This window comes from Diadema setosum, chromosome 5, assembly GCF_964275005.1.
Source record: "Diadema setosum chromosome 5, eeDiaSeto1, whole genome shotgun sequence".
NCBI classification, from domain to species: domain Eukaryota; kingdom Metazoa; phylum Echinodermata; class Echinoidea; order Diadematoida; family Diadematidae; genus Diadema; species Diadema setosum.
This window is the reverse complement of record NC_092689.1, coordinates 14,203,204-14,228,976: the sequence shown is the minus strand read 5'-3', so window position 1 is coordinate 14,228,976 and position 25,773 is coordinate 14,203,204. Positions and strand designations below refer to the sequence as shown.

The window sequence follows — 25,773 nt, the reverse complement described above, 5'->3', positions numbered from 1 at the left end:
AAGTTCTCACAAGCGTTGAGAAAACACTGCTGCATGACGACGAATGACAAACCCTAGTATACACTCCTTAAATCCACAATATATAACAATGACATGCATAAACAAGAAGTTTGATACCCTCCATAAAATCCAAGGGAAAGTTAAGGGTACGCATTGAGGGGCAACTATCAGCTGACTTTTCGCTTGAACACAAACCATTATTATGTGCATCATATAAAACTCCGTTATTCTAGATATCTGACTTGATCATGCCAGAAAAACTACAACTAACAAATCTGAAAAGCATTCAAACAAAAACAAAAAAATCCTGAAAGAAAAGACGTTTTGGCACAAATATCAATGACTTTTGAAATTAGGATATCAAAAACTGTGTCACTGATAAGCGATATCTTCGAACACTCTGCGTGTGTCCCAGTTCTCCAGTTTTAAATGCCTTTGCATGTAGCCACTGAAAAGAAATGTATTGAACCTATACAAGATCCTCTATACAAGAGGAATCACATTTTACAATACAAGATAAAGATTGTCTAATTTCAAAGCTTGTAACCTGTACTGATAATCAAATAAGAACAGATAAAACAGGAAAAGAGAGAATAAACAGATTTGCCTACAGTGTACTTGAAAGTAACTGACTATATGCCTGAATGTGTGTGTGTGTGTGTGTGTGTGTGTGTGTGTGTGTGGTACAATTGTAGTTATCAGGACTTGATGTGCATTGAAACTAATGAAATATCCTCACTGCAGTCGACTGGCTTCTTGAAAATCAATGAATATGAACAAAATATAATGAAAATCAATGAAATATAAATGAAATATATTGCCCCTCTCCTCTGATGATTGTATTACATTCATTTGTGTACAGTGAATCTAATAAATAGAAGTCCTCTGGGCTCTATGGAACAATATTCTAGGTACACGAGTATAAATACTGTACAATGTACGCATACAATATACATTATGTAATTCCCTAGAAAAAGCCCCCCCCCCCCACACACACACACACAAAAAGAAAAAAAAAAGAAAAAAATGCAAGTCGAGCTGAAGAAAGATCCACTTTGAAAACTGAAAAGTTTTAAAAGCTGTACGCTTGTTTGATTCATCTTTGTGTAAATATTGGCACTGACGGATTCCTCTATTGTGTACGTACATCTGTCTACATTGTATGCTGTACTTTGAAATTGAACATACATGTACCCCTTAAGTCACCCATCTCCTCCTCCTCCTCCCCCTCCCCCAAAACAAACAAAAACAAACAAATAAACAAACGAATGATTTTATCAATAGGCCTAAAAATGCAACTTGCAGTTAATTTTCATATTGAGCTCCACTAATGAAATGTACACAAATGTACACGTACAAAGTAGAGATCTATGTTTCTCCATCAAAACCCTTACCTTCACAGATAAGGAGCCATAAATAATTATGGCCTGTCACAGCCTCACTCGGCCTTCTTACAATGCCAATGGCATGTTTCAAATTACCAAATTCAATGCCTGATGTCAAGCATAAAATCGGCAGTAAACATGAAAACGCTGTCAAACAGCTTGGGTCAGTGCTGTTGGGGGTGCTGGGGCCAATTTCTTTCAGAAGCCGGCTTTGACACAATGACATCAGATACTGCACATGACCTCTTTACAATCAGGGACAAAATAGTTGTGACCCTCAAGACACTACAGACATTGTCTTCTGTCTCATTACTACAGTCAGCTAAGGAACCTCAAAGGGGAATAAAACCAAAATATATTGGCAAATTAAGTAAATGCAGAAATATTAGTGGAACCTATCAGTGAAGTTTGAGGACAATCAGACAATCTGTTCGAAAGTTTCAGGATCACAATCGCTGAATATAGTTATAACAATTTGTGATGTCATACATGGACATAAATACAAAAGAAAAATCCACAATATTTCATATTTCATAAAAAGTACACATTCCTTGCACTCTTTGCTGACATACATTCATATGTTGAGGGTAATATCATTCCCCCAGCATTCTGAAAGAGGGAAAGCCAAGTGCCTTTTCACTATGCTAGAAAAATTGATATATAATGCTGAATTCTCTTCACATTTTCTTTATATTGTTATCCATGTGTGACATCATGAGTTGTAGTCTTTTCATCCAGCCACGGCTGTACCAAAATTTGAAAAATTCCTAACATTGAACGGATTGTTTGATTTTCCTCAAACTTCATTAATGTGTTCTACTAATATTTCTGCATTCACTCAATCCACATATATTTGAGTTTTATTCCCCTTTAAAGAAATTTCTTCTTATCTGACCTGTAATACAACCCAAACCAATAAGGGTGAATGTTGTCTTTGGTGTGAGAGTTTTGAGAGTCTTTGTTATTGTAGGAGTATGGTCATTTCCGTTACCTGCATGTGGCAACTTAAGAGCATGTCACAGAGCATCATTAAGTACTCTTCATGCAAACTTGTACAAATGCTGTGATATCACTTCACTGCCAGATGACATACTGTTTACGCTTTACAGTTAAATGTTTGAATGAACTTGACATACCTCTTATAAACAAATATGCCCGAGGAAGAAAACACTTCTTCAAAGTACACTGTCTGTAGGTCATGCATCCAGCCAGTATCGCCGCCTTCTGCAAAAAGCTCCTTAGAGCACAATGCAGTGTACAAAGACATCGCAGGTTTTCTTTATTGCCGTCGCAGAGTACATTGACGAACTAAAGTAGTGATGTGTACACGTGTGAACGCACCTCAAGTAGAGACAATATGGGACATGCAGGTACCTCCTGCCTGAGTGAAGATAAGTGTCATGAAGATATTTCCTCTTATATAAGTACCCTGGCAATTTCATCATCTCCTTGAATTTCCTTGGATCATTATGCATTCAGTCTGATGCAAAGGATATGAACTTGTTAGTTGGTTTAATAAAATTGCCCATAATTGTATCTTCAAAAAAAAAAATGCATCACAGTACTTGTGACATATAACACATACATTGTTTCACAGTATCTAATACTTCCCCTACCCTACCCCCAGACTACATTGTATTTCATACCATTCAGATTGACCCATGATGCATCATAGCTGAGCCTCTCACTGTGGTCAATGTCCCTTGAGAAATTCCTGCTTAATGCAAAACTGTCATATCATAATTGAATCAGGAAATGAGGTTTGCCTTCAAGTATGGAAGTGCTTCATTAACACAGTTCATTATTTCTTATTCTGACCATTTCAGACTTCGCCCCTTGTAGAACCCTACAAAGACCGTATTCATTTCATTAATATCTTACGTAACTCCTAATTTGGTAATGCATATTCTCCATGTGACATTACATAACTCTTATTCAGAATCTTAAGGTTCATTTAAACTTGTCATGTCAATAATTAAAGATGACATAATGTAAACTTTAATTCCATATTTAGATAAATACTGATTCAACATACATGTCGGCCCTTGTCTTTTGTTTTGTTCGTTTGTTTTTTGCAGAACAATGTTTTGCAGAATGAGAATGCTAGCAAAATTTGTGCAGGCTGTGAAGTGTGAACTAGGACCCCTATTGGAAGGTGGCCCGAGGTCTGCTTTTCGTGGCCGACCCGAGGCCAGCCTGAGGCCGCTTTGTGGACCGTTTACACATGAGCTTCGGGGCCACCTCAAACAACGACGCTCCTTATGGACACTGTTTACACATGGGCCGGCCTCACATCGCCTTTCCCTACTTTGCCGTAGGAGCGCCCTTTAAGTAAACAAACATTTCGCTCAGTAGATTTAGTTTCGATACTCTACCGTGCTATCGCCCCCGTCAAAGGTAATATGACCAGTAAACCGCAGCTCTGAAAGCCAGCCTCGGGCCCAGTTCCTTTTAAATATAGCCGGGGCCGGCCTCAGACCACTTCCAGAGGTGGCCTGAAAGTGGAGTCGGCCTCAGGCCGGCCCGAGTTTTGTGTGACCATTTACACATACAAGAAAGCCAACCTGAGGCTGGCCTCAGGTCGGCTTTCTCGTATGTGTAACAGGGGTCTAAGACAAGAATATCACAAGTTTACACTCAGGAAGGATCAAAGGGGCTTTCGGTTCCTGGAGGGAAAGTCTCTGATTAGCTAAACAGGTCACAGTAGGTAGTCAGGTCACAGCAGAGTGTGAAATAAATGCATTTCAATGGGCAAAATGATTCCGGGATCATGAGATTCTCATATCCTCTACATACAGTAGACATGAGGAGAGATTGAAGTTTTCATGAAGCCTCCAGGGTAATTGGAGAGACTTGGCAGCTCTGTAAAGCCCCTTTTGAGATGTTGGAAAGACTTACAATGTATAAGTTTACGTCCCCCTTCCCCCACAACTAATTTTGCCATATCACTCTACACTACCCTCTCTCCTCGTTAGCTTATATGCATGGATGTATGCACTCACACACATTTGGCATGAGGTGGGGTATGGGGGGTCATAAGGTACAAGTAGTCTTGCTGAGATGTTTGTGGTCAAATTATCGCATCAAACTAATGCAGATTAAGACCAATGATTATAAAGATTACATCAATAACTTTGCGAAGTCCGCACTACATGCATTTCTACTTACGAAGAACTACTTGCACCATCTGTACAAAGTTACACTAGTAATGTTTCCCAAGAAACAACTTGTACTCCTCTGAGCACTTGCTCCCATCTGAGCAGCCAGTGGTATGGAGGGGATCAACTCACACACTCACAAATGGAGAAACATGAAGAAACGTGTGATGTGCATCGCATGCCCACAAAGTCCATCAAGTGACCTTCTGACCAGACTTTGCTGTATCCCAACAAGTTGCAACTGATTGACAAGTTGTTAGATACTTTAATGTGTTCTCACAAGTCTGCAGCAACACAAGAATATTGTGAATAACTTTAGTTCAGTCACATTCATCTAACCATTTTTATGACTTAGCAACTTGTATTATCTGTATCTTAAATAACATATTTGTCTGCATGAATAGGGGTATCAAATAGACTTGCTGGTGAATAGATGCTAATGCTTATCAGAAGGCAAGGGACACACAGCCCTAACCTAAACTTGCAGGTAACTGCAAATCCTCTCAACAGCCTTTGGAACTTTTCTTAAGTGTAGTACCTGGTTGTCAGTACCAAAATTCTTTGACTAGTGTAAAGCTTTATGACCGACAGATATGAACTGTAGTTTATTCACATCATACATCCTCTGAACAGCATTCATTTGAAAGTCATATCAATAGTCTAACTGCAAATATCTGGCTGTCTGTATAGCTGTATTGCCATACTCCTGATATAGGGCGCCACCATTGTCTATCTGTACTAAATATTACGGTGACTCACACTTACCTATAGATACCTGGCACTGGCAAGACTCTATTTTATACTCATGAATTCAGCCCCACTGTGTGCCGTTCGACATTCCATCATTTCAAGCACAGCGGTCCATAGGGGCCTTCTTGCACCGTATAATACTTGTGAATGCGACCCCATCAAAACAGCATTCACGCATGGTTGATACAGCGGCGCGCGGCGGGGCCAATTTTGCAGCATAGCATTTTCTGTCCTTCCTTCTGTACTTCTTTTTCTTTTCAGTCCTTTGATATTCATTTTTATTCTTCATTTTGATTAATCTTGGAAAGACTTCTTTAATACCCATCCACTATCAAATTTTACCATAGATACAACCCTTCACTACCTTAACCTTGCTTGCTTACACATCACGTTCTGCGGTGAGACCCATTTCACAATTTTGCCTCTGTAGACTGTATTGCCACCACTGAACATAAACTGCACTGTCTCTAGAATGAAACTTTGCCTTTTATGCACTTGTCAATGTAATGACGCACCCCACTACCCCCGGACATGGGTGCGTCATGGTCATTTTTTGACCGACCACACGGGGTTTTTGACGAACACCACGGTCACTTTTTTGACGGACAACACGGGGTTTTTGACGAACACCTCGGTCATTTTGTTGACGGACAACCTCGGTACATTTGACGCACCCCCGTAATTACTGAAACGATTTTTGCATACGTTTTGTTCAAGCAATTTCATTTTCTTTCGGTTCGTAAACACAATTTGCAAAAGTTTCGGCAAGTTTCCCTCACCCTGGCCCTGTAAGCACCGTACCATCATTCACCGTACATCATTCTGCTGCTACGATATTCTGTATGTACTACTAGTATGTGCATGCAATCCATACATGACTTGTCTGTAGATGCGCCGTATGTGCGCGGCCATTGCTAGTCCGCTACACATGGACGATGCGCGATGTAGTTTACGCTGCTCACTTGCGAATTGCACAGTGTTAGCGAGTCTAGTCACGAACGCACAACTCGACTTACCTGCTACACTGCAGGTACACACCACGCCACGGCATTCCCGCGAGCAGAAAATGGCATGCGGTAGGCAGTTTCTTCTGCTGCCACTTCTTTTACTGTCAAAAATTCGCCTTTGTCACCACAGAACATTATTTAGACGCACATTGTATTGGAATATAAACGAACTTTCTTCGATAGCAATGAGTGTTGGTGTTGCATCGCAATATGCAATAGCTGCAAGTAAGTGTTCGACATTTATACATTGTAGTACTAAGGTTGAAATCGTTACATCACTAAACAGTCCGTCTGGATTGAGATTGAGTATGCATGATTTCATGGGTTTGTTGGAGGGAAAATGTGAGGAGAAAGGGTGGCTTTTGAATTATTTGCTTGCCAGATTCGGGCAAGCATTTTTCCCTCTTATTCCAAAACGCTTCCCGACTTTGATTTTCACTTGCCGCGGGAAAGCGCTCACTGTAATTTCACTCGCGGTACGTGTATCCCGTACTATACTGGTAGCGTGCAAAAATGCGTGCAGTTTTCCATAGCCAAGTGACGTACCATGACGCACCTCTCGGTCAAAAATTTGACCGACAATGATGGGATTTTGACACACCCCTCGATCAAAAATTTGACGGACTAGCTGGTAAAATGATGCACACCTGGGTCACACATTTGACGGACCAAACGAGGAAATGACGCACCCATGATGTCCGGGGGTAGTGGGGTGAGTCATTACATTGACAAGTGCATTATGACTGACTGATGTGACTGATAGTCTGATAGTGATACGATATAAGTTGGTTTGTTCTATCACCATGATCACTCAAATGCAAGAGACAAGAGCGGAGAACCATAAAATCTGTGAATGGCTTTGCTACACTGTATTGTAGCAGTAGGCCTAGTACGTAGTAGCACTAGCACTCTGTCCAATACCACATTCAGGTCACCAACCTTTTAAACACAATCATACAGAAACAGCAGCCAGCCAGGCCAGCTGCTCCCATCAGGCATGAGTCCCATATCCCATCCGGATATTCCCATGGCCATATCCATACCCACAGGCACAGCACAGCAGAGTACACTGTACAGTCAGTAGGTGGCAGTGATAAAGTTGAACACTTAGGCCCAACTTGTAATTAAAACAAATGGGAGTGTAGACTAAGCTTTTCTATTTAAAACTGGTCTTCATGTGATTACCGCGCCAGTGTATGCCTACTATTGACACTGTCACTGGATTCTACCGTAGAATCCGACCATGGTCACAAGTACAAGAGTCAACGCAGGCAGGACTACACTACTGATTGCTGCAACTGTAACTGTACACGATCTGTCTTTTCACGATCGAGCGTCAGGACTCAGGCAGCAGTTAAAATTCATACCTAAATTTCGGCATGATATGTGCCAGCTTTCATGTTCAGATTAGCATACTAACCTTATTCATTTCATCTCAGGTCTTACGAAACGTTCTACCTTCATTTTCTTCCTCAAAGCCTTTCAGAAATACGCCAAAATCCACTCATCTTCAGTGCCTTCCTCCCGAATCTCGAACAGCCAAACGAAGGGGATGTACGCATCATCAGTATGCGTACGGTACGGACGGCCACGGAGAGTGTTCGGTATTGGGCTAGTGCATGCAGTGCAGTGCTTGTATGTACAGCGGTGGCTGCATGCATCAAGCTAGCACCGCACCGATGTACCGTTGAGCTCTCGCTTTTCGATGGGTGTCGGGGGGGGGGGGGGCCGAGGGTCGAAAACGAGAGAGAAAGAGTGGTGTCAACCTCATCTCGTATGACTGCAGACGGCTAGAGTGACAGGTGACCCATATAGAGATCATAGAACATTCGAGAAGATGACTGGCACTCATCATACGCCCTCGGTGCCATGAGACCCGTACGTTTGATAGTTTTGCCGTTGATCTCTTGATAGAAAATGCACAAAATCGCATTGGAGTATTATACTATAGTGAGATAGTAAATGTATGTGCAAAAAGAAAGGAAATGAGTTCAAAAGCAAGGGAACATCTAGTTAGGGGTAGAGTTTAATGTTATGTGAACAGTTTCTAATTATGATTTCTTCACAAGTTCTATATTACTGTTGGAGAGTGAAGTCGGTTAAAATTTAAAGCGTCATCATCGTGTTGGTTTGATTTTTAAAGTACACTGTATTTTCAGGGATTGTTTATTTGTTTGTTTGTTTTTTACATAGCGGTACAAACTACTAAATTTCGAAATGAGAGCCAGGGAGCCATGGGAATTGAGGATGGGGAGGGGGCATAATTATGATGGGATAACGGTTCAAGCCTGAAGAAAGGGCACAGAATGAGAGTTGGGAAGGCCAGTTGTATATAAGTTTTCGTTTTTGTTGTTATAATTCATTCAAAATCGATGTTTCGCATTCCATTCAATGTTACTGCGTATCGCATCATGGAGTATCGAATTCCCTTGAATTACTCAGTTGACTTAGCATTTGTGTATATAACAATGAACATAAAATATTTTCTTTTTTGTTGTGAACATCCAAAATTAAAAAAAAATTCTTTTATATATAGTTGTACAATGTGAACTGAACAAAGTAACACAAAAATTACTCGAAATGTAAGTTCAGTAAAACTTATGAAACAAAAAAAAAGTGACGAAATGCTCAAAATAGATTTGGCTGCAAAGAGTTTCATAGATAACAAACAAATAAATAGCATTATATCTTCTTTATGTGTGTGTGGGGGGGGGGAGGGGTTTCTTTGTGTGTGTCTTATCTTTGTCTTGTCTAAATATCGAATTTTGCCGCTATCACTATAGGCCTATACAGTCTATAGTACCAGTAACAAACGTTTGATTGTTATTTGGAACTGACAGCAATCTGACCATGTCTCATCATAGATTTTATAGTGTCTTCACATAACTTCTCACCGGGTCAATCTGCAGTTTTGTACCAGGATCTACCCCAGCCAATAGGTCGTGGGCCGACAGGTCATTCGCAAGTAAAGGAGAAAACGTCCCGTATTTGGAGTGAACTTCTCAAGCAACTATAACATCTCATGTGATGAATAAATTTACGCCTTTATTACTTCATATAAAGAGACTAATGAATTGAATACCTCATTGAATAGTACTTGTTCTCAGGGCCTCTCGTATTATTCGTGGTCAAAAAGTGTGGAATGACTTTTTTAATGCTTGCTATATCATCTCTGTTCATCCTCATAAATTTTGACCTTCGATCTTTTCAATGATCGTTTACATCGCATTGCGGGTGCCGCCCAAGTGTGTAATTTGCGTTCGTGGACCTAGGACGCCAGAATGAAGATGGATCGTCCTCGCAATTGTCTATTTCCGACTCAACTACATTGTTTACAGTGATCACTTCTGTCTTTAACCTTCGTTCGAGGTCCCTAAGATCTTTTGGAGCCATCCGAGATTCCTTTGTGAGAACTCATGTGGAACAGTCAAAGAGAAAGTTGTTTTGATGAGTCAAAACCGCCTTCGATAATCACACAGCACGCCTGATCAGCTTAATTCTAAGCGAAATTGGACAATTAGTTATACACACAAACCGTCTGTCAACGATTCGTGCGAGATACGTCAAAGAAACTTTCATTCACAGCACGGAGCTTCGTAAGTCCTTGTTCAAAGTAGTTTTTTATCTCGTTGTATATATAGGCCTACTCCCCTATAACCTATACACCAAATTACCAGATGTGAAACGAAACACAACCGTGCCGTGACACAACTCAGAACAGAGTATACGTATCAAACATTTTTGCAGCTGCGAAATATAATTGCCTATCATCATTTTTGTTGTCATTGCTCCATTACGGACGATAATGATATCATTAATCATAGAATCCCGATCATTATAATCATAACCATAAACATAATGGTATTCATCCTAATATCATGCAACAAACATATTCATTTCCAATCATTTTTCACAATCATAATCATGACACATAAACGAAAAAAAGTAAAGGTATTGTTGCAAATTCCATGAAGGGTGATCGATGTTACACAAGAATTCAACGGAATCACCACATAAAAAAACGGTAAAACTAAATACTAATGCTATAAGAACAGCACGGCAACCGGGTTAAAAAAAAAAATAAAACAAAACAAAACGAAACAAAACAAAACAGAGGTATATAAAAAATGTCAATAGCATATTTCGAACCATACATTTTAGACGATGATCCAGCAGGTCATTTCTATAGGGAACTCGATCGCTGAACTTTTTGCTGATGACTTTGTGAAAGGTCTCATCAGGGCTGTATAGTACGTCCTGTCATCGGAAACTGTTCGTTCAATAAATGCAATACAATGGACTCACAATACAGAGTGTAAGGCACGTCCAGTTCTGATTTGTCAGTTTTCGTTTCTGCTCCGTTATAACATTTCTGCTACTCGTTACAAGAAAGACGAATAGGTTAAGAGTGCGCATGACGAGATGCCAGAAGCATAACTGACGTCTCAATTGTTATACGGTGAACCTTATAGACAACAACATCATATCTAACGCTGATTGGCTAATGCTTTAGAAAGTTGCAATACTAGCATACTATTTGCAGTAAAAGTGGACACTTTTATGCAAAGAGCCCAAAACACAAGCATAACAGGAATAGATTGACACATGAAACCGATGCCGGTTGTTCTTCATGCGACTCTTGTTGTTTACTTACATTCGTTCAGAAGAGAACCTGTTGTCATGGGAACATTATGCGTTGTTAGATTATCCGAATGAGAAAAACAAGATAAATTGATTCGCATGATCAAGGTTTAAAGATGGTCTATCTCGTGATCTCGACGACGAATTATTCTTGCCTCATCATTAATCACGCTTAAATCCGCAAGGAAGTATGGAGAGTCAGTTCAATCCAATTCAATTCAATTCAATTCAATTCAGTTCAATTCAATTCGAATTTTATTTCATTTTTCGGAAAGAAAAATTATTATGTTTAATTTCATAACATTTTGAATCGAAATAAGCAGTCTTCATACGGTGGAATATTATGGAGGTGCCATAAGGCAAGTAGCGCAGTGACTGGCGGGAACACCGGCAATCGTGTGTGCGACAGTTTGTCGATTAGTTCTCTCTATAAGAAATGGATCTCATTCTTGCTTGCGTTTAAATTGTATTTCTCTGTTCGGTGTCATTTTTTTTCTCTCTCTTTCGTGTGTGGGTGTTAACTCCATCTTGATCTCTAAGGAAATATCAGTAGACGTGACGCACTTCTACCAATTTCAGTGATTGACCGAGACCCCGAGGATTGGCGAGACACTATAATATAAGGAGAGGGGTGCGTATAAAATCCTTCGACGGCCGCGCTCGGAGCTGGGAGGTGAGAGCAGGGAGGTGGGAAGCACTCCTATAACAGAGCAGGATGGTGGAGGATGAGAGGGTGCCATTGTCGAGCAAGATTGCTATTTTTAGGCCCATTCCCTCCCCCCCCCCCCCTTTCCCTCTCGCGGCTCCCACTCTCCTCCATTCTCTATCATTATATCAATCTATCAATCTATCTATCATTCCATCTATATCCATCTATCTATCCATCTACTTATCCATCTATCAATCTATCTATCTCTATCTAAGAATTCTCTCTCTCCTTTCCTCGTGTTTCTTCTCGTTGAGTAGGCCCTAAGTATGTAAATGTGGATTTTTTTTTTGTTTTAGTTTTTAATTTCTAGTTTTTAGTTTGCTTGTTTGTTGTTGTTTTTTTTTTTTTTTTTTTTTGGCTTTTGTCGTGTTTGTTCGTTGAGCTGAAGGCATCAACACACCCATGCTCATCATTCGACAGTCCCTCTGCTATTCTTTTTATTGTCTTGGTTTCCATTGTCCTATAGACTGAATGTTTTACCAAAGGGTTGTAATAGATATACCTATAATTATGAATAATGATGTATTTTCACGCAAAGCGGGAACTGCATGGTTATTCTATACATCCCTTATCCCTGTCTTCAACCCCCTCCCCACAATCTTTCTGTCTACTGTCTATTAACAGATCTTTAATAACAATAATAATAATGATAATAGTTAATAGAAATGATAATTATAGCAGTAGTAGTATAGTATAAAAATGAAAATAATGATAATAGTGTATACACTTCTATAGCGTAACAATCAATCAGAAAGATGTTCACGGCGCTTTTAGACTTATGATCAAGGTTTAAAAAAGGAAGAAGAAAAAGCCAAAAAAAAAGTATGTGACATAATATTTTCTTTTTTCTCTATAATGAAATTTTTAGAGAATTCTTACATAATTCCACTGAGGATAACTGGCGAACAGTAACAGGGATATCATTCCGAACTTTTGGTCCAATGTGGGAAAAAGAACAAGTTCCCCATGACTGTAAGGTATCATGAATGAAAGGTTTCTGAAATGTAAAAGAACTGGATGATCGAAGCTTGCGGGGAGGGTTATAACAATACAAAGAATTCCGGAGATTCAGATGCAGCTGAATGAACCACATGATAAACAAAAAAAAAAAGTAATTTTGCACATAATTCGCTTTTAAACAGGAAGCCAATGGAGAGAACGTATAAATCTGCATGGTGTGATGTGAGCAGTTTTCCCATTATAGGTCAGTAACCTTAATTGCAGCAGAGTTTTGAAGACATTGTATGTCTATCCCTTTCTACATATTTAGTGTCTCTCCTTTTGTCTTTATCTGCCTCCTTTTCTCCTTGCTTTGCACCATCTTTATTTTTCCTCCCCTTTATCTCTCGAAGCTTCGGTGGCAACGCTCATTTTCTATTGATAGTGCATCGTGCGTCATAACTGTGACGTCATACAAAGCAGTACGAGAGCTCTCTTAATTCTGCTCTCGACAAGACGTGTCTTCGTCTGGTTGTACACGACGGAATATACTGGACAAAATCATGTTTTATGTATTGCCACTTCCGATTTCAACCATGGCATTCGAGAATCTCCACAACGTGAATTTATCAACGTGGCTTTCCTTTGTTTTTCGAGTGAGAACCGGTGGGTTTTTTTTTTTTTCCTTCTTCTTCTTCTTCTTTTTCTTTTGATAGAATCTTTCGCCGACGGTCTTTGTCGTTGTGAAGTGGCTGTTCATCATCTTCTGGGATCAAATTAGGAATCAATCATATTAATCGCAATTCTTGTACGAAATAACCAGAATGGCGAAATTCAGCATTGTAAATGTAGACCCTCAAGTACATTCCACTTCAGTGATTTTTTTTTTCAATACTGCGAAAACAAGTGAAGCTGCGTAAACAAGACCATATCTGTCAAGTATGTTTATGATTTAATCGGTTTCTAATTCAGGGTTGTGACGGACAAGATTTCACAGAAGTACGAAAATACATGTCCCATCAATGTGCAGTTGGGCGCGAAATGAACATGGTTTCGCTTTTCACTTTCCGTCCGTGATCTTATATGCGTACGTATGCACAAGTGAGACTTCAAAAGACGTGTTCAGCCCAGGTGTTCAGTCGTAAATCCACATCTATACCTTTGATGCGGTGAAAGTCTGAAAGAATCGTTATACAGCAGTCTGTATACAGAGTAGACACCAAAAAAATTAATGGTAATGGCGCGAAAAAAAAGGTCAAAGGTCACTACGTCTGTCAATGAATATTAGAAAACATATTTTTTTAATGAATTGTGTATATAGCTATGTGGCCAGAGAGCATCATTTCACAACAATCGTATGGAGGATGCAAAACGTAGTGGCGACAATAAATATAATATACAGCAGAGTGAAAACAAAAGAGAGACAGAATTCAGGTCACAGAGTAATGACCTTCATCGATTGCGAAATTATTGCAGCGATGGATCAATGCACTTTCGATGGTACGTTGTTTTACATGGATGATCGTCACATGCAACTGATTTGGCGAGTGGCTTTTAGTCGAACTCAGTTTTGTGTTTGCGACTTGGGTTTTCAAGTGTAATCATTCTGTTCTTACTCGTCAAAGTGTTTCAAACGTAGACGAATCTTGCTGGCATGGATCATCTTATCAAGTTGCCATCATCTATCTAAGAATGTCATTATTATGGACATGGTGTGTTTTTAAATTAGAATGATTATGATCAGTTATTAGGCGCTAGCGCGTAAAGAAAGGGCAATGCATACGAAGAACAAGCGTCGTTCCAAGATTTCAATAGCTGCCCGCACAATCCCTGTCAAAATTCTTTACAGTAAATTTAATTGAAGCTTTGAGCTGCAATGAGAGCTAACACTAATATGGGCTTGAGATTTATTTTAGTTTATTCACTCTCGGAGTGCTTTCTGTGTTAAAAGAGGCTACTATCTTATGTAAAGTTCAAATACAGGACTGCCGTTGATTTTGATGGAAAGAAAGTGAATATGGATGGTACAACGACTATTTGGTGTCATTTCTAAACGAAAGGTCTTGGTGTACATGCATTACAGCCTCACTACATTATCATGATCAAATACTACTACTACTACTACTACTACTACTACTACTACACACACACACACATACACAAAATGTCACTTCAACCCGCACATATACAACAACAACAACACCATGGAAATGAGACTCGGTTCCAAATATCATGTACTTTATCTTTGCCAATAAACATGAAACGTCAAATGTGTTATTATGTCGGACCTGCAAGCATTTCACGATATCGAGGGACCCGGTATCATTAAGTCCTCTGATACAGTCATGGCACGCTTTTCTCAATCTTCGCACTTTTGGTGTGAGTACGATGGATCGGGGGACGTGGCGCCATTTCAACTGAGCATTACATCGGAGCAGAAGCAGAGAAGTCTTCGCAGCTGGTAAGACGAACAGCATTTCAAGAGACTCGCACAAAACAAGCTCACAGTTGGAAGATGACCAAGTACCGTTCCAAATATCTGCAGTAATGTCAGCTTTCTTCGCCGTCCTTTCCCCGTCTTGTTGTAGGCAAATCTAAACTGGGTTGCAATCCAGTGATTAGTTTGCTCGGTGCTGTGGAAGCCGCCATACAAGTACATATTGGACCTTCCCCCGTCACGAATCACTCATTCTTGCACCGATCTTCTCTATCTGGTCGGTTGAGAAGTCGTAGTAGACACAATCTTCCCAGGAATCCGTCTCCAGCTCCGATTGACGCACCTCAGCAGTTGTTGCACTAACGCCTCTAGTGTCCCCAATCTGTTCAGATTGCGAAGCGTCACCCAAGCAGACGGAGTCGTTAACACCAATCGAGCGTCTGTCCGCCGGACTCGCGCCGTTCATGAAGAAAGTTGGAGTGCGACGGGGAGAAGGAGAGTACGTTTCCTTCTGCTCATGATATCGATCCAGAATCACGTCCTCGTCCCCGAGAGTTTGCGTTCTAGATCTATCAGCGTTGACGACCAGCTGTGGACGAGAAGGGCTCATCGAAGGCGAGGGTGTCGGTGGAAGGCGGAGACGCGCGCCGAAATTTCGTCTCGGTGGTGTTGAACACACAGGTCTGCCTTGCCACTGTCTGTCAAACTCCGCGGTGAAACTCTCTTGGGTTAAATCACCAGAGCTGTACGTCACACCTCTCTCTGAATGCAAGTGAGGATACTCCTTGACATTCTCTAACTGACACAGCATATGAATTTTGGGTGATGCGACCGCCTCAATTATCGCCGGATTCGCTGGAGACGCCGGAGATCCTCTAAATGCGGAGAATGCATTGGCGACCCTGAAATTGCGGTAGTCCTCGGTAGATATTTCGAAGAGCGAGTCGTCCTGGCCAATGATAGAGGAGGTGTTGAGGTCCTCGGAAACCCTCGAGTTGTCGTAACTCTCGAATGAAATATCGAAGCTCTCATTAATGTTTTGATAACTTAGATTGGCAAAATCGTGGTCACACTCCCAACTTTTCATACAGACGATATTGTTGTTGTTTCGCTGAGGACTCTCGCAGGAAAGCTGGGTGGTCAAGTGTTGAATCTTCTGCAATTCACTCTGCAGGTCAGTGTCACTTTCATCGCTGCTGATGTCCACTTTGTTCGAGTTATTCTGATTGCTATGCTTCTTTCTTGTCTTCATACGTTGAAACGCTATGACTGCTTTGACTTTGTTCGCGGCAGCCTTAGCGAGGAGTTGTTGTGTTTTCGCGGCAGAGTCGGAATCAACACTGTCCCGCTTCTTTAATTCACCCTTCTGCGATTCTTCATGTTTCTTCGATGATGCTTTGACTCCACCCACGTTCGACTTGATATCAACCTTAGGTAGTAGGCTTGTGGTCTCCTCGACGTCGCTTTCGATGTCATGCGTTGTGTCTATCGGAACGACTTTGGCAAGGAGCTTCTCTGCAGGAGCGTCATTGAGTTCAAGCTCCCGCTTCATCTTCAACTTTTTAATTCTGGAAACAAGTAATGATGAAAGGAAGTAAGTTGAGATGAAAATGGTTTGTGCGAATAAAAGGATTTTATCAAAGGCATACGTCCGTCGAAGGACTCATAAGAACATTGCATAATGGTCTTGATGCATCTGGTGTAGATCAGTACAAAGTTAAAGCAAATGTAGTACATTATTTTGATTTGCTTTCCTCAGTTTGATTTCTAAAGTTGAATGGGAAAACACAGTTGATGTTCATTAGGCATATGGCGTATATTATACTATGTCGAGCAAACAGAGGTCGCATGCGTGGAGCATAAGTGAGACGTATTGCAAAGTAACGCCCATTAAGGTTGACTCCTCCTTTGCCCATAGCATTTTCATCCCAGCGAGCACTTGTAGTCACTGGCAGTCGTGGTAGTCACGAAAACGCTTTTGTCGCCGACATTTTAAAGGTCCAGTTTACCTTTGGGAGCAGTGATTTCAAAAATGTTCAAGATATCACATTTGATGCATATGTGTAGGTCTGTTGTATCACAAAACATCCTACCATATAAATTTTTTTGCAATAAAGCCTAAAATATGAGGAGATATCAGCATTTTTCTCAATAAACCATAACTGTATACGGTTCAGTCTGAAAGCATTCTTATTATAACTATTGTTCACATTTTGTGTATTTAACAATACTTAACATCGATTATACGGATTCAAATTTTTACAGTGGTTGTTTCTATCCCTAACTCACATTTTAGAACTATTTTAAAGCACTAATGTTGGGTTTTTGTTTCATCTGCAAATGGTAAATTATGCCTTTAATGGCGCCATTTGCGGGCCGCTATACTTACCGTTTATTACAACAGACCCCGATGACGACGAGAATAATAAGACTTGTGACGACGAACCATCCCATGAGAGAAAAGAGGATGACGTCACCTTCAAGATAGGCAGCTAGTGTGTAATGGAGAAGCAAAATGGCAGTTAAAATCTATTGAATGCGTTAAACGGGATGTGTTTGTAAAAGTTTTTAATTAATGCGTTATTTCCGCAGTGCTTTTGTCAATGTCGAGAAAGTTGCATCATTGTGTGTGGTAAATAAATGACGTCCAACATTCTGATGTTTGCCACAGATGTAGGCCTACTTGGTATGGAAATGTACACAGATGTATGTTTTATGGAGCAGCCTTTAAGATTCGTGTTGCCAGTTTGTAGCGTTATATCTATTAACCCATCAAATTCCTGGGGAAATTTTGTTGCAGAAATCATTATCGCATCATCATTCAAAATCACCCTCTAAATTTTACTTTGCGCTTTAAAAGTTACGCTTTAAGCGGACTCTTCCTTAAACAGGAATTTACTAGTATCTCAAACATGCACGTGGGTATACAGAGTCTGTAAGAATATTATAATAGTACCATGGAGATACAATATGGAAGTGACGTTTTCGAAGTTTTGGTTATAAATCCATGTGCAGTCATCACTGATAAGCCTTCAACAACTCGTGATATCACAGTAAGTCAACAATATAAAGACAATGTAAAGAGAATGCCACCAAATTTCATTTTTAGTTAAAAAGTACACATTCGTCGACTTCTTACTGACATTATGCTATAAGGGCAATGTCATTCCCCCTGCCTTTTGAAGGAGGGACGTCAAGTGCTCTTTCATTTTGCCGGAAAAATAAAGATAAATCATGTTGATGATGGAACTGAGTAATTCATTAACTATGTACAAACTCAGAAAGAAATTCAAGAAGTTCCAAATTTGGTAAGAGAAATATAAACATAATCTTCTATTGCCAATTTCAGACTGTTATTCATAACTTTTATAGCATTGTTAAGAGTGTCTTGAATATTTCGCAGCCGAAACAAATAATTAGATGTGAACAGCAAAGGCCTCATATGAGAGATAATTTCTTAATCCACCTTATGATGAATCAAAAACTGACTCATGAATCGGGGGAGGGTGGGGAGGGGGGAGGGGGAGGGGAGGGGGAGGGGGGACAAGAAAATGAAACAAAACAGCACCATACCACAGAAAGGTTGTTTTCGGGATTTGATTTGTTAATTGATTCGTGTTGCAAATTTCTGGTGGTATTACCCAAACGTCGGCGCACTTACACATGTGACATCGGAGGCCTTCATACCCAACGGCGCACAGACAGGTGTAAGGCGTCCCGTCCTTCGATGGGCGGTCGAGGCACACACCGTGACGATGACAGGGGTGAGATCGACAGCTTCCCGTGGCTGTGCGAGAGTCGCGGGGGGGGGGGGGGAGGAGGAGGTTAAGAAACGGAAAAAAAATAAAACATTGGACTTTCGTTTCAAACGATATCTTGGGTCATTTGATTTTCGAATTGGTTCGTTTGCACGTAAGGATGCATTATGACTGAAGCAGCCATGGCGATTGTCAAGCGAGTCGAAACGGCCTATGGCGATTAATCCATTTCACTGAGATTCAACAATTTAACACGTGATAGGGGTTTTGATTCACAGACATAATTATGCGTCCGTGACGCAGAATTATCACGTATCGCCTGGACAGACTTCCACTTCTGTCTCATACAAGAATCTATAATCTTTTTTTTTTCTTTTTCTTCTTCGATTTCCCTCCCAAACTGGTTCATTTTCATGCATGTATAGTTATTCACGCCCCACAAGATCACTGCGCATTCAAGTCCCTTGCACCGAAAAAAGAACCCCTTATGCGTGCTGTTTCAAAGCATGATTAGGAGATTGCTAAACGTCATGTCATGTGATCTCGACTATATCCTCCATTGCAATGATGAACAAGAAAACGAATCTCATGTAACCGCGAGGCCGTGATGTACTTGCTGATTGGAATTCTTGTAAGCTACGTACCAGAGGGGATAGCGAATCGAAATAAAATGACAGGTCGAGCTTGTATTGGTGCCTAATTGAAGTCTTTTATTCCCGTTTAATATTTCCAAACTGGAGTTTGTGAACTGTGAATTACGAGTGAATCTCAAAGATTTCATGTCCGCAGACTACATGGTCGCTGTCTCTTGGTATACAATAAATGATCTGTTAAAAACCTAACAAGTCACACCTATATTATGATCAACTCGTCAAGGAATCAATGGAATGGTTCGAGGCGCTATTACTCGGGCTCCAGGCATGTATTCATTCATCAAATTTAGAGACTTTAGTTGTTTGAACCCGTTAAGAGCCTATACACTTCTAATATAATTTAGTGTCAAGTTAATTATGTAAACCTTCTCTTTTACAGTGTTTTAAACGATATTCTGATGGCTATACAACTAGTCGATCACTCCCTGTACCTTCGCTTCTGTCACCTCTGGAGCCATACACCACATGACAGTTATAGCTGCCTTCACTCAGGTGACTGTCGTAAACGATGAGCGTGTCACCTTCAATCCGGTATCTATATATAAGATGATAATAATGATGACAAGTTGTCTGCCTGTGAAGGACAGTCTCAGAAGGTAAGCGTGCAATAAAATTAATGACAAAAGGTAACTCTGTGCTTTGGTGTCAATCAGCACTCGTGCTAATAGAGTGACAGATAGACATTTATTGCGGCTTCATGGATGAGATAATATAATCTCACAGTGGACTTAGCTGAAAGGAATATGCCTCTTCTACCGCCAAGAACGAGACTTTTGATTAAAGTAATGGCGGCGATGGAAAGGCGAAAGAGAAAACACCAAACGCTTACAAATGAAAAGAAAAAGACGACAAACGGCCCTGCTTATACGCTTGTAAATGTGACCTGCTGGTTTATAACCACTCACCAATACCTATTTCCCAATGACGAACCTTGTCCTGCTGAATACTTACAGAACTCGTCACTGCGTGTGCACCTACCAGTGAAATGAACGTGCCTCTTAGATACCATTTGGATTTTACAAGTGGTTACCATAAAAAGAAACATTTATTTCCAAACTAGTATTGCATACTTAAAGGTTTCTGACAGATAAAGAAATGTGGATTAATAATTTGACCCATGGTGTACAAAAATTAACAACAATCACTACTGATCACCATGCAATATTTGACTGCATGTATTAAATCATGTTTATCTGATGATTAATCCCCCTCCTCCCCCCCCCCACCCCCCCCCCCCAAAAAAAAAAAAAAGTTGAGACAGAATTACACTCAGTTGCCGAGATACCAAACGTATTGTCGAATTGTATACTGGGTCATAATATTGGGGGAGTTATTGGGAGTCGTTGAGAATACAAAACTCAACACTTTGTTCAAGTAAACTTGGATAAAGTGGGTAATATCGGACGACCTGATGACAGACGTTCAAACAAAATCAGACTTATGAGATTAAAAAAGAAATAAAAGACTTTAAAATTGATAACACACCATTCTGCTTGTTTGATTTTATCCAATTCATCAAAATCAACTCAAATCTGTTGTGGAATTGCACAGATCCATGTTATTGCTGATCGTTCTGTGCCAGAGACTTCTCTTCGGATTCACTTTGCTTTCGCTAGTGTGTGCATTGCTCCAGTTCGTGTTACCAGGATGTAACTTCCCTGATTTCAGTATGCCTTTTTATGTTTGAAGGAGTGGAATGAGTTCTGTGGATCTCTTTTCTTTCTTTCTTTCTTTTTTTTTCTCTCTCTCTTTGGCCTGCTGCAAGTGACTCTCGTATTAACTATACTTCAAAACAAACGAAGTAGTGGTGACAACATGACTAGGTGAAGTACGTGATGATATAACATCTACATTTTTTCAATGTTCGCTTACAAGATTTAAAGAATGTACACTCTTAAAACATCCGAGTCAGAACTGACCCGGAACTGGGTCCGTTGGGGTCATACACCGTTCCGGGTCAGAAATGACCAGGAATGTGGTCAGATATGACCCATTCAAAGTCAGAAATCGGGTCAGGATGACCCCATTCGGGGTCTTCATGACCAAATTCCAAGTCATTTCTGACCCGGAACGGTGTATGACCCCAACGGACCCAGTTCCGGGTCAGTTCTGACTCGGGTCTTTTTAGAGTGTAAAAAAAAAATGATAAGATGAAGTAAATCTTTGAAAAAAAAGCAACAACAACAAAAGATCATTATAACGGTCACCTCGAGCTCTGCCGCGCCATGGCATGAGTAATTTTCTCTCCAGTGGGACCAGTCCAGAAGAGCTCCAAGGGCAGCTGGGCTCTAGTTCCGTCCACGTGACACTTAATTCGCGTCACATGACGGTCGTCGAAATCACGTGACGCACGACCTTCGTCGTAAACATTGCAATAAGAAGTTTTACGGATGTCAGCATTCATAAATCAAAACAACTTTGTATCATAGACACAGACATATTCATGCACTTTTGTGAAGCGGCAGATTGTCTCGAACCCAGAATATTAATGACCGTTCTAAAGAGTGAGTAAGACTAGGTCTATGCACATGTTCATAATTCTCAAGAGTGCTGAAAATATCAACTATGAGAATATTACATGAATTATGAAAATTCCCTCCTTAGCCATTATTGTTTCAGTTTTGATAGATGGATTTAAGAGAGACGATGGACTCATCACAGGTTTCAAATGCCATATATGATAGTATAATACGTGCATATATAGTAAGTAAATATAGTAGGCCTATACATATCGATCGAGAGAGAGAGATGCTAGCACGTACGTAGATTTGTAAACATACCAAAATTATCGCACTCCGTGTTGTGACATATCTGAATTTGCAGGCTCGAGCCGTCGCAGGCGCTCGTCCTCCCGTCGTCGAAGCCGACCAGGCAGGATCGCATCCGCTGCTGCCGTCCGATCCCGCAGGAGGGGGAGCAAGGACTCCAGTCGGACCAATGACTCCATGGCTGTAGGGAGTGGTCCCCGGGTGCCTCATCCTCGTCCCAGCTATCTGAAAGAGAGAGAGAGAAATGGGGGGGGGGGGAGTGGTAGAGAGAGAAAGAGTCAACGGACGAGAGATGGGAGGGAGGATGAGAAAATAGGGAGAGAGGGAAGGGAGAAAGGATAGGGGTAGAGTTGTTAGGGAGAGTGTGTGTGGGAAAGGAGGGGGAGAGAGGGAAGGTGAGACGGGGGAGGAGATAGGGTGGGGCCGGGAGGAGACAGTGAGAGACACGGGGACAAAGACTAAGACACAAATGGAATGGTATAGCATTCAACTCGCTTAAATTTTGGCTCACACGTGTGACATCGTTCCGATGAACCAATAATCTGACACCCCCCCCCCCTTTACATACAAACATATCTTGATATGTACACAAACATTGCCGCAGCTCAGCGTTCGTAACTGTAACGAAATGTGTTGTATCCTTTGTCTTTCTCGAATGAGCATATAGGTCGAGACAGGCACGAAATGACCCAAGAGCGGCCGTCGCGCACGCGACGAATACAGGTACCACTTGCCACCTGACCTGTTTATGGTGATGGTATTGCACCAAAGAACCTACCTGGGCACCTCTCCAGGGTACATCGTATCTCCTGTTTCTGCACGCTGTTGACTCCGCGGCAGACCCCTAGGGCCGGACTGTGACAGAGACGCACCCGCGTCTTGATGCCGTCATGCCCGCATGACCGGGAGCACAGCGACCAGTCGCGCCAAGCTCCCCATGCAACTGGACCGGCGTCGTGACCTCCTGTTGGTCAGTCCAATGTACAGACGGTCAATTTTCTGACGTTGTTCAATCTTCAAAGTCATGTCGGTCAAATACGTTTAGAAGATTCGTACACTATAATGACGATTTGAAATAATGACAAATTAAGCGGTGTGGTCGGGGAAACTCACCTACGTTATAATATGGTAGTGGGCACAGTACCCGGTTATTCGCATCTACCAGAATCAATTTTGGGTAAATCTTGTGACACTTCAAACTTTTTTCTCTCTCTCTCTCTCTTTATTATCGATGTATACAATCCCACCGAGTACTAATCATGGGGAAATAGAGCTTTAGCATTGCATCTTTGTTGAAAAATGATTGCGATGAAAAAGAAAAAAGACGCAAGGGGAAAATTACCTGAAATTACAACGCCAACAGAGGAAAGTTTCAAAAGGAGAAAATCTTACATTCTAAGAAATTACAAACGGTGTACGAACCTCTGACACTAAAACGCCGGGCATAATCTCTAAGGAAGACATCGTTGTAACCTCCAATCTGACTGGAAGGAGCAAAACTACGATGCTCTGTGTCCGTTCTCGCAGATGGTAAAGAGTCTCCGTGAACAGTCTGTGCTGATGTACCGTGACTAATTCTGCTGTACTGCACCGAAGAGGTTGATTGACCAACTCTTCGGTCGTTGTAGATACTGTTCAGATTACGCGCCCAATCGTCGTCGCGATCAGAGTTCGCCTGCAATCTGCCAGAATTAAGCTGATGCCCATCACCGGTTCCATCTTCATCCGTCGGATCGATTCGAGTGGACGCCGAGATCACTCTCTCTCCATGTGGCGACTCTCCGACTGTTTGTCGAGCTGCAGATTCGTGTGTCTCAGCATACGCACCTGGATATACCTGGGCAGCTGCAGAACCGTATAGAAATCCTTCCTCCATTATAACTTGTCGATATTCTTGCGGTATTCCAGTCTCGCTGTTGGAATTACGTTCTTCTTGGTGATCAGAATAGATGTCATTATAGTATTCATCGAGGGAGCTTTCCATCGTTGCAGTGAAAGTACCATCTCGTCTATTCTTCCACTCATCCAACCCAGGCCGTAATGCCCTTAGGATTCTAGGTCTTGCACGTTTCCTTCTGTCTACTGATAACACTTCGTTAACAGTTTCGTCATCTGCAGTGCTCTCCGATAAATCTGGATCATCTATACGAGTATCAGGAAATGTGTCTGCACTCACAGCAGCTCGTCGTTCTTCCTCGACCACAGAACTGATCGTGTCATCGCCGTAGTCAGTGTCATAATTATACTCATTCGGAAGGCGATGCATTGTTTGGTCGACGGACGACACAGTAAAGTCAGGGTTTTGTCTTCCTCCGTCGTTGTCCTCAATCGCTTCTCCCCACGTATCGGATGGAATGTCTCCTATTGTCACATTGCTATGGTGATGATCGCTCGGTGATATCCTGAGGATAGACTCTTCTAAACCGAGGGCATCATTTTGACTTGTCCTTGCTTCTTCATTCGCCATAACCGACAATGTGGTGTGACCCTCAGGTGAAATTAAATGTTCCTCATTTCTGGCTATCGATAGGGAATTGGCCGCAGATGGATTCAAATTTCCGTAATCTACTGCAGGACCATTGGGTAACACGGCTATGGTATCATATTCTGGAGACCCATTAAGGGTTCCGCGTGGAACATTGTCGTTGATAGGCCTTCTCATATCTTCCCTAGCTCGCGGATCTAGCTGCAAGACGCTTGCTTCATCTTCCTGAGTATTGCTGTTCATGGGCTGATCATGAAGCCTGCCATGGCTAGGCCGGGTTCCTGCGTCCTGATCAGACGATTCCCTGTCACTTTGTAGAGGACTTCTAGCGCCTGGTCGATGTAATCGAGATCTCATTGACTGGTATCGCAGACGATCATTCCTCATTCTTTCTCGATTGGTCATGGCTTGATAACTATCAGGTGTGGTACTAACATGAGACGGTGTAGTGAACTGTTCAGTAGTTTGGATACCTGTTGCACTTGTTTGCAAGGTGGCACTTGTTGTGGTCGATGATACTGTAGATGTTGTACCACCTATGGACAAATCACTCAAACTATACATTTCGATGTCGGACTGTGTTGGAGATCTACTTCCGTCGTATGCCCTGGAATGCAACGTATTTTGTAATCTGTGTAAATATTGCTGGCGAATGTTTTGCATCTTCCTCATGTTCACAATCTTCTGCCATCGTCTGTGTTCTCTGCCTTGTCCATACTGGTGACGAGTAGGCTTTTGAACTGGTTGCTTTTGCGTGTCTTGCAGATTTTGCCTTTCCCGCGTCTTCTCACGCGCGCGCAAGCGCGCGTAAACTAGCTGCAGTTTCCGCGCTTGTTGCTGGATGCGCTCATGTAAAGAGGGCGCCATCGTGGGGTCATCGGAGATGGTCGCCGAGTCTAGATGATGCTGTCTGCTCCTTGTCCAAGGACGAACACGCCGAAGATGACTGAGGTAGGTTTGATGGTTACGTCGGAGATGGTGCAAAGAAACGCCCGGAAACCTTTTTCCTCTCTTGCGATGACGACCGCGTGGTTTATTGCCTAACTCTCGATGATGGTCGACATGCAATCCTGACGATCCGCG

The 25,773-nt window shown here is 41.5% G+C and overlaps 2 protein-coding genes across 2 annotated transcripts in view; both read right to left on the bottom strand.

The window, feature by feature from the left end:
- Window positions 1-7,812, bottom strand: part of LOC140229115 (bcl-2-like protein 1) — a 47,840-nt gene extending 40,028 nt beyond the window's left edge. Inside the window, exon 1 of the mRNA XM_072309381.1 lies at window positions 7,721-7,812. Coding sequence (XP_072165482.1) covers window positions 7,721-7,729 — 9 coding nt within the window. The 5' untranslated portion in view covers window positions 7,730-7,812. The remainder of the gene's footprint in view (window positions 1-7,720) is intronic.
- A 7,015-nt stretch (window positions 7,813-14,827) lies between these two features.
- LOC140228536 (uncharacterized) lies at window positions 14,828-25,557 on the bottom strand. The gene is made up of 8 exons (XM_072308768.1): window positions 23,628-25,557; window positions 22,984-23,169; window positions 22,218-22,430; window positions 21,645-21,792; window positions 19,869-19,972; window positions 18,688-18,813; window positions 17,416-17,518; window positions 14,828-16,594 (listed from the first exon to the last, which is right to left on the bottom strand). The coding sequence occupies exons 1-8, from the start codon at window positions 25,555-25,557 to the stop codon at window positions 15,265-15,267; spliced, it is 4,140 nt and encodes a 1,379-aa protein (XP_072164869.1). The 3' UTR covers window positions 14,828-15,264.
- Window positions 25,558-25,773: the final 216 nt, after the last annotated feature.